This window comes from Charadrius vociferus, unplaced genomic scaffold (assembly GCF_000708025.1).
Source record: "Charadrius vociferus isolate BGI_N301 unplaced genomic scaffold, ASM70802v2 scaffold355, whole genome shotgun sequence".
Classification (NCBI taxonomy): domain Eukaryota; kingdom Metazoa; phylum Chordata; class Aves; order Charadriiformes; family Charadriidae; genus Charadrius; species Charadrius vociferus.
In genome coordinates this window covers 1,068,628-1,078,813 of record NW_009648451.1, presented here as the reverse complement: position 1 = coordinate 1,078,813, position 10,186 = coordinate 1,068,628, and the positions used below count along the sequence as shown (strand labels likewise).

Here is a 10,186-nt window from a genome sequence, read left to right as displayed (position 1 = left end):
GTATGCTCATATTTTGATAAGTAGTGTTCATTTCAGTGACTTTTCTCATACTTCTTAACCATCCTTGATTTAAAGGAAGAACTTTGGGCCATTAAAAAGTCATTTTTAATATAAATTAATTATGTAATTGCAGTATAAATCTTAAAAATGAGCCATACAAAATGATTCTTCAATTAAAATATACTCCTAAACAAGCACTAGATATAATTATCTAAGAACAGTTATAATAAAAATTCAAGAAGTAGAGTTTTCTTACAAAAAGGAAAAACAACAGAACAAACAAAAAAAATCCCCCAAACAGTATGCCTTCAAAGACAAGAATGGTCATCTGCACGAGAAGTACCCAAGCAATCACACCGAGCCGGACCAGGATGGTTTAAAGCATAGAACTCAAAGAGGAAGAGTAGCAGCAAAGTAGATCAGAGCTTTGTTTATTCTTCACACTCCCAAAGTTTAAGCACATTTTCAGTCCAGCATACTAAGCCTCCTAGGAAGCCAGTTACTTCTTGCTTTGAGTTGCTTTGAGATAAAGTTAGCAGAGCACCTTGCTATAGAGCAATGCAAAAGAAGTCTAGTCTGGACAGCTTCTTTATCATAGCATTATAGTAAAAGGCAGCATGAAATCTGACTCATCACAAACCTACTTGGGAAGTTCAGATGACAGTTTATGCTGATGGTCATCTTATAAATGTAACTTCCGTCCACAAAAATGCTGAGCTGCCCAATAGCAGCAGTGTTTTGCAATTATTCAGTCTCAAAATATTTGTAACTACTGCTGTTGCAAGTAAACCCAATTACCAAAACAAAGAACGAACTTTTTGCCACCTTTTTTGAAATTGATCGTTTGTTTTTAACGTTTTGGTAAATTGCACACACTTTGTCTTATTAATTTTAACGCTTATCCTACAGAAGGTATTCTTTTAATACACTCTACTATTTTTCCTCTGTAATACAATCTTTCTGCTGCAAGATAAGGTGGTTTTTTTGGGGGGATGCATAAGCATAAGGAAAAAAAAATTATGGATGTACCTCAAAATGATGTGTAGTAAATACTGGGCAGCAAGGCTGGAACTTTTTTTTATTTATTTGTTGCATTCTTTTAATGGAGACTCATTTAGGAATAGGATGTGTCATAATCATCTTCAGAATATCTAACGATTCGTCTCCATTGGGAGGGAGGAACAAAATTGACCTTTAAGTCATTACAACCAGAAAGGGAACCTTCTGCTTTTAACTTACACGTTTCTGCCTTCTCAAGTTCAAAGAGACAGCTCCATTGGTTTAGCAACTACACCCAACATGTATTGAAGCAGTTTAAGTTATTAGGGGACAGTTTCATATTTTGTTAACTTTACCAGTAAATAAAGGTAAATTTACCTAGAGTCAATTATAAAGCCTAACAGGGTCCAGGACCAGTCCTTTTTTAAATCTAAGTTCACAAATTAAGCAAGGCTAAGTGAGAACAAGAGATTTTAACTTGGAGAGTACTTGTTCAGTCACCCAAGCTTCAGCTAGTGAAAGAATAAAGCTGTTACTATCTATAAACCATTTGGTGAGTTCTGTGAAACTTCAATTCACACCAACCACAGGAAAAGCACTGAAAGTATTCCAAATAAAAAAAAAAAAAAAAGCTAGTGAAACAAACACCCCCTCAGCGCTCTGTGAGGACAACAAGCAGCATGTTCTCAAATGGCCACTATCACAAACTGGTAGCCTTGAAATCTGGCATAGGCAAGGATCCAAAACATAACTGTATTTCTTCAGGACCTCTATTTCTTCAGGAATTGGTCCTCTAGGTAAGTGATTAAAAAACCCACAAAAAAAAAACCAAACCAAAAAAACTTGGTACATCAAAGTCCTGTACAGCCGCTCGCTTTATAAACTGTGTAGGAGATGAATGGAGAATTTCAACTTCCAAGCCCTGGAAAACCTTTATTGTTAATATGTGGGAAGAGAAACTGGGCATGACTCTGGTATGCTGAGCATAACATACTCTGTGGTAACACATTTTTGGTAACATCCTATACCTATGTTATCAACACAAGGAACCAGCAACATTATCAACCATGCTGAAGTGTATTTCCAGTGCAGCTGATTTATCAGGTGTAAGTCTCTCTATGAACGCAAGTGGGAAAACAAGTTAATATGCAGAACATTCACCTTTCAAAACATACTTTTGCCCTTATCTTAGAAGACAGCTATGGGCTTTTTGAGATGCAGAAACTCCGTTCTCTTCAAGGATCAAACCATTCTACTCAAGATTCTGTGTGGAGCCCAAGCTACTCATACCAGCAATATCACTAACAGCAGTATTAGCAATTCACTACAGTTTTGAAGACATATACCCTGCACATTACTGAAACCTCCAAAAGACACTTTAATTAAAAGCCTATGTACAAGTTCATTCTGAGAAAGGCCAGCAGAAAGGATGAATATATAACTTAACATCAATGCCCCAGAACATGCACTTAAAAATACAAAACATTGTTTCTAGGATGTTGTATCAACTGAAAGAAGAAAAAAAAACAAAACAAAACAAAACAAAGAAAACCTCAAAGCATCAGAAAGATGCACAGGAAGCAGATGCAATTAATCCTCATGTTCCCAAGACTTTCTGTGTATAAATTTATATTCTGCTAGTTAGCACAAATATTTCAAAGCTCCATATCATTACAAAACTGAAGTTTCACTCAACCTATAGAGCTAAAGGACATCCGTAATGGTTCACTAAGAGATGCTAGATATGGTTTCAGATTTCAGCTGGCACTATTCGCTGACAGGAAGTCTTCGAAACTAAACAGTTAAGAAGGTATCAAGAGACTAATTGGTCAGCTGTAGAGAATGAAACAGAAAAGTTCCTCGGTGAAAGACGACATAACACACAACCAAGCAACAATATTTGAATAGAAAGTGTGAAAGGGTAATTTCACAGTGATGAGAAGCTGAATATCATTTGAAAAACAGTTCACCTAACCTATTGTGCATTGCTTATTCTCTTTTAACTCAAACCCTTTATTCTTTTTCTAGAGCAAACTAACAAAATATTACCACAATAAAAGTAGTATGTTACCTATAAAAGCATCCTCATATTTATGGGTGGTCAAAACACTGCACAACCTCAACCCTCAGAAAATTGAAATTTTCCAGACAGATCAATAGCAGGGAACGACTCAGAATTTTGGGAACCACTGTACTAAACTGGAGGGTAGAGTCAGCAGGCGCTGAACTAGAATGAATTATCTTCAGGCTACGGTTCATTTCATCCCTTGCTGTTTCAAAGAATCAGCAGAAGAAAGAAATTCATGATTAGAAACTCAAAAGTAGTGAATGGGTAGAAATGGAGAGAAATGATTAGCACAGTATTTTTGAAACAGTGATGATTAAAGTCAGTGATAAAAGGGATGGGTGAGGAACTGAGGTATAAACCAGCAGGTATAAAGTTCAGTTTCAATATGGAATCAGAATGCTGAAGTAATAAAAACTATTAAAACCATTAAGGAACAGGAAGAGCAAAGATATGTTAAAAATATTTACATACAGAGTTAAGATAAGACAGAAAAAGGAAGGACCAATACATAACAGCCTCACTCTAAAGTTACCTGCAAAACACTTTTTCAACCCTATCCCCTCAGATACAAAATCGCCAACAAAAATCCGAGACTTCTTATTCACATTAATGCACAAATCAGTTTCTCTGAAGCATTCAGGCCTACCTCGCTGAAGCAGGGTTTTCAGGGGTATGTGAACATAAAAAGAGACATATTTAGATGCACTTCTGCCAGCTTTGCAATCAATATTTGTTTCTTCTATAATTAGGGTAGAGATGCTCTCATTCGCCTGTTTATCATCATTTCATTGGCACAGACAAACCCTTGAGGATGAACTACTTGTCACCCCCAACAGCACTACTTCTGTGTAAGACACCTGGAAGACGGGGCATTTCCATTGCCACTGCCTATGCTGTTAAAACCCCAGATAGAAATTTTCCTGTCTGCCTAGCTTACTACCTTACTACCTGCATTTCGCCTCTCGTTCACAGCAGCAGGGCCTCAATTATTGCTCTGCCTCTACAGAGATAATTGCAAAAAGCATCCTATACAATCTGATCAGTGACCAACTATTCTAGAAACACTATCACACTGAACCATAGCTTGAAACCTTGCATCATACAATCTTCCCTTCTAGATCAGAACAGAATACTCCTTTGAGCAAATATTTTATACTAGAGCAACACAAATGTATTTAAAATTAAATAAAAGGAAATCCTTAGAAATCAATTTAGATATTTCTGACAGAAAATGATGAAGTAAATGCTAAAGAAATACATTCTGTACTCATAAAGGGAGACTCCCAGAGGTGAAATCCTCATTACACAATCTTTTACAAGTCCCTTCTCAACACATAATAAAAGCCTTTCACTACATATAGCAGAATGAAATGAAAAGATTAACACCCACTCACCTCTGAAATGCAAGAAGAGCCTTTCTCTGCAAGACCTCTTGCATCCCTCGCAAAGATGCTAAAAAGGATATATTTAATCAGTGATATGCAAGATCAAAAGATTTCATTCCACATACTCATTGAAGAACTTTTAATACATTGTCTGAAAAAATAGTTGCACACAGAAGCTTTAATTTTAAGTCTAGCATTCTGCCAGATAGCCTTTTTTAGGCAATGTGGGAATCTCCAAATGTGACTGTTTATTCTTATCTTACCATCAGTAGCCTGGAGACTGTAAGTCAATCCCAGTGCCAAGTAGCCTTTTGCTTTGAACTCTGATGTTTTGTCCCCAAGATCAACAACTGTTTTGGCAAATCTTTCAGCTTCTTCCAACTGAAAATATTATAAAACATCCATGTAAGTCTAAAACTAGCTAAAATCTTACATTATAACGAGAAGAAAGCACACACACTGAGTCTGTTGAAATCTCAGACACGGTTACTTGAAAGAACTACTTAGTTTTTCATTAGACTTAGTTTTCCTGCTAAATACTGAGTAAAGAACACAGATTTTAAGCTGAAGCACCCATTCCTACGGTTGAGAGAAACTGTGGCATATAACACACAAGTCATTCTAAACTTGCTGTGGTTCTGCCTATATTTTTTTTTTCTGGTCCATATATGCCATCTGGTAAAGCATGACTTCACCAAGGGCAAGTCATGCCTCACCAATCTAGTCACCTTCTATGATGGAGTGATTACATCAGTGGACAGGGGAAGAGCTACAGACGTCATCTATCTGGAATCTGTAAGGCTTTTGACACTGTCCCTTAAAACATCCTTCTCTCTAAATTGGAGAGGTATGGATTTCGTGGATGAGGAATTGGTTGGACGGTCACATTTGGAGTGTAGTGGTCAATGGCTCAATGTCCAAGTGGAGATCAGGCACAAGTAGTGTCCCTCAGGGGCCGTATTGGGACCAGTACTGTTCAATATCTTCATCAGTGACACAGACAGTGGGATCAAGTGCACCCTCAGCAAGTTTGCAGACAACACCAAGCTGAGTGGTGCAATTGACACCCGAGGGACAAGTTCAAGAAGCGGGCCTGTATGAACCTCATGAGATTCAACAAGGACGAGTGCAGGAACCTCTACCTGGGTCGAGGCAACCCCCGCTATCAATACAGGCTGGGGGATGAAGGGATTGCAAGCAGCCCTGTGGAGAAGGACTTGGGGGTGCTGGTGGATGAAAAGCTGGGCATAAGCCAACAATGTGCAACAGCAGCCCAGAAAGCTAACCGTGTCCAGGTCTGCATCAAAAGAAGGGTGGCCAGCAGGCCAAGGGAGGGGATTCTGCCACTACTCCACCCTGGTGAGACCCCTCCCTGGAGTACCACGTCCAGCTCCGGAGCTCTCAACACCAGAAAGACACAAAACCGTTGGAGCAGGTCCAGAGGAGGGCCACAAAAAGGATCACAGGGCTGGAGCACCTCTCCTATGAGGACAGGCTGAAAGAGCTGGGGTTGTTCAGCCTGGAGAAGAGAAGGTTCTGGGGAGACCTCATTGTAGCCTTTCAGTACTTAAATGGGGCTTATAAGAAAGATGGGAACAAATTTTAGCAGGGCCTGTTGCAATAGGACAAGGGCTAATGGCTTTATACTAAAAGAGGGTAGATTTAGACTTAATATACAGAAGAATTTTTTTACAGTGAGGGTGGTGGAACACTGGAACAGGTTCACCAGAGAGGTGGGAGATGCCCCATCCCTGGAAACATTCAGGTTCAGGCTGGACAGGGCTCTGAGCAACCTGATGTAGTTGAAGATGTCCCGGCTCATTGCAGAGGCGTTGGACTAGATGACCTCTAAAGGTCCCTTCCAACCCAAACTATTCTATGATTCTACGATCTACCATTTTTGCATTTCTTAAATAGAGTTCTTGCCCCATGAACCATTTCTTTAGGAAAAAGTACAGCCATGCAGAATTCTGCATCGCATACACTACTGCTGAATGTATGTAAACTCATAAATAAAGAAACATGTAAAAGATCATGGTTTAACTGCACACCCATGCTAGCACACTATTTAACAATCTAGAAAGAAAAAAATAACATTTGAATCCTTTCCAGTAAACGTAAATGCTAAGTACAGTGAGCTACTCCATATGGAGTCAATCCATAGGGAACAATTTACAGAACCAGGATCTACATTAATTACTAAGACTGTATTTTTGTCAGCCTCAACAAGTCATGTTTCTGCTACTGTGCTATTTTTTCAATTTCTGATTGTGACTTTTCCCTCTTATTTTCGTCCTTTTAAAAATATACTAGTTCTCCTAAAAATTACACATGTATCTTGAAAACCACATGATAATCTTTGATCACCTTAATGGTTTTTGTATGGATAACTTTAAAATTGGTGTATCTAAAATACAACTGAAGTAACACTTTTCAAAGGACACATTCCCTACTAAGGAATTCATAAACCCCAGCTGCCTGCAAACATGGCATCACCTGAAGACTCTCTTGCATAAATGATTTGTCTCATTATCTTCCAAAGTTATTTTCCTCTTGCACAGAGGAAACAGAAGCCTAAGTTGCATTTTTAATCTATGTATGCCAACAATGTTTCAGTTTCTAATACATTTTGTACATGTCTTAGATCAGTATCAGGATATGCTAACCTTGATAAACATAAACATTGCTGTCAAATATTTTAAATTAGCCATGCAAACAGGGACGTACATGTGCATATACGTGTCTGTGCTGTATTTTTAGAGATGACCGAGTGGATGTAGTCACCGTGCTAAAGTATATACTACATCCCTAAACCAAGATTTTGTTGCATTTTAGCACAGTTCTTGCCAAAAAGACAGAGAGTGGCAAAGCTTACCCAGTGGAGAGATCCCATACAGAGCTTTGCAGCAAGAAGTGGAATAGTTGCATCATCTGGTTTCAAACGTATACACTCCTTCAAGACTTTAACAGCTCGAGCAGACTGTTAAAAACATTTTCCATTGAAATTACTAAAAGCATAAATATGTTTCACAGATAGAAGATTTCTATTCCTATAATTTACTTTATTTTTCCCAGGTGAAGGAGACATCACTAGACATCGTGTTGACAATTTGTCACAATTCCTCATGCAAGTGAAACAGAAGTCTTTAGGCACTGGTGTTGTTATTTAACCCCTATGAACTATCATCAAGTGTCTACAGTGAGACATTTGCCCAGAATGTAATTCCAATGGCACATGATTCAGAAAACAGTTTTGAGATGCATTTCAAACTTTGCCAGGCCTGTAAGCTCACATTTGAGCCAGGCAAATGAAAGAGCAGGAACAGGACAGTCTTCAGAACAAGCAGTGTTTTAGTGGTCTAAACAGCACTTAGGAAAAGCTCTGATATAAGATTGTATAACAGACTGGCACTGCTCCTCTTTTTTTAATTCACTTGCCTCCATCTAATCACAGTTTAGAAGATAAGGAAAAGTAAACAGAGAATGGGAAGAATCAAGCCTCTTCAGAACCAATGTGCTTCTAAAAATATTTTCTAAAGAAAATACAAATCATTCCTTTCCCCCATACTGAAGATAAGCAAATTACCCCACCAAGAACGATCTTTTAGAAAAAATAGTATTGTTTACATTACATAATGAATGCGATTTATTTTCTGTAACATGACAGGGAAAGGCAAAAAGAACTGAAAATAGAAGATTGCATCTGATAACATAAGTTCCTAGGTTATATAAAATTAGGAAAAAAAAATCCACCTCACTGATTACACAGTCTCAAAGACTCAAAGATATTAAAAAAAGGCACAGTCAGAAATTCCCAAAGAAAAAAAAAAAAGAAGCAGAAGCATCATGAATCAGTGTTAATTTGTACCTAAGTGTAAATTTCATTCATGAAAACGGCACTTAAGTTGTTACTGGATAATATTATCTGGTATAATTCAATACTTACATTTAATTAGCTTAGCTTAAGCTTGTTGGCAAGATAGTTCTTATCACCACCTTTCAGTCTTCCTGAGTTAGAAACTATAGAAATAACAACATTCTTTGTACAGCACTAGGCATAAATTCAGGAGTACAGTATACTTAGCTGATTTAAGGATTGGAATTATTTTCAGAAACACTACAGATGAAAATTAAGGAAGTGCCAAATGTTGTTATCAAAAGCCATCAATAGAAGAATTACATCCAAAAATTAGACTTACTTTTCCTGCTGCCATCAAGGACAATGCAAATTGATACCAGAGATGGAACTCTTCAAACGCAAACTTCATGGCTCTTTCTAAACACTAATTTTGGGGGGAAAATTGTTATTTAAGGGCACGTTCTTCAATTATTAAGAAGATAAACCAGTATAAAAGTTTTCTTATAGACTCAGACCTAAAATACATGTAATTAAAAATTTAAATCATTCAAGTAAGTTAAGTGAAAACAGTTGCCAAATTCTATATAGAAAAAAAGAATTGAACAGAAAACTGATTTCCCATTTATTGTGTTTGTTTAAACACCCCTGCTGGTACTGTCCTATTTAGTCTGAAAGAAGGAATGATAAATACCAGCTTACTCAAGGTACCAGCTGCAAAAGGCTTAAGCGAAAGGGAAAACTGTACACACACTCTTCCTAAATTGTGAATACTTAACAAGCAATGGCACCGCTTAAAAGGGAGGGGAAGATTCACCTGACAGTACTATTTCTGTTTTTAAGAACTTTACACTCAATATTCTGGGCAGATTTTCAACTTAATAACTGAATGCCAAAAGGAAACTGATTATTACTATACTGAGATTAAATATATTAAATTAGCATTATATGCTAATTTTGAAGGTTTCGTATCTGCTGTTGTCAAGAAGAATTATTTCATTTTGCTACGCTCATTTTTACTAATCAGGCCAGCTCCAGAGAGTAGAAAGGTGCAACACTTTTCTGGACTAAATTGATTTAGCAATTAACTTTCTAGTCTGCAGAGTCCAATTACACGAAGCAGCTTCTCTGCTCTGATAGCTACAACATATATGCTAAACTGTAATACCATAAATTATTTTTCACATTCAGACTCAGCCTTAACATTACAGAAAGCACAACCAAGCGTGTAGCATGTTCCTATACTTTAACAGAACCTGAAACAAAGAACAGCCCTCAGGATGAAACAAAACAAATACGAGGACTGCATTATTTGCTACATGTAAATAATGTATGCTGGAATTTTTGCTACTACACAATGTTCAGTATCAATACTATTGCTAAATAGAATTTTTATTAAATGATTATAAAGCAATGAACTTTCTAAACCCAATTTTTTTCTAATACTGTTTTAAAAGTTCATCTTCAGATTGTATATATAGTAAGTTAATTAAATTTCTATTAAGAAAACCAACACGGGGTTTATTTTCCTATTGGACTTTCTTTCCAGTGGAAGCAAAAAGGTCACAGCAAGAAACAAGTAGGTAAGTTATGTGTGATGTCTTCTCCTCTTACTTTGGATACTTTGCAGAGGTGCCTCCACCCCCCTCCATGAACTTGGCAGAAAACAGAAGTTGCTGAATCCCTCTCTCCCTCCCCATCAATTAGTACAGCTATGTGCTAACCTGAGTGCCTCTAAATGAAGGAGAATGAATTCAGGCTTATCTTTTCAAATGCACTTTCAAATACAATTCACTCTACCTGTTTTGATACCAGTGTTTTACGTATTATTTAAGTAATTTTAGCACTTATTCCAGAACCCTGACCTACAGCAGCTGT

General features: G+C 37.3%; 1 protein-coding gene across 2 annotated transcripts in view; it reads right to left on the bottom strand.

The window, feature by feature from the left end:
• The window catches only part of TTC7B (tetratricopeptide repeat domain 7B), a 129,219-nt gene that overhangs the window by 70,060 nt on the left and 48,973 nt on the right, over nucleotides 1–10,186 (bottom strand). For both annotated transcript variants that reach the window (XM_009885595.1, XM_009885594.1), the window contains exons 9-12: nucleotides 8,652–8,735; nucleotides 7,328–7,432; nucleotides 4,716–4,833; nucleotides 4,462–4,519 (exon numbers count right to left, since the gene is read on the bottom strand). In XM_009885595.1, the coding sequence (XP_009883897.1) occupies nucleotides 4,462–4,519; nucleotides 4,716–4,833; nucleotides 7,328–7,432; nucleotides 8,652–8,735 (365 nt within the window). The remainder of the gene's footprint in view (nucleotides 1–4,461; nucleotides 4,520–4,715; nucleotides 4,834–7,327; nucleotides 7,433–8,651; nucleotides 8,736–10,186) is intronic.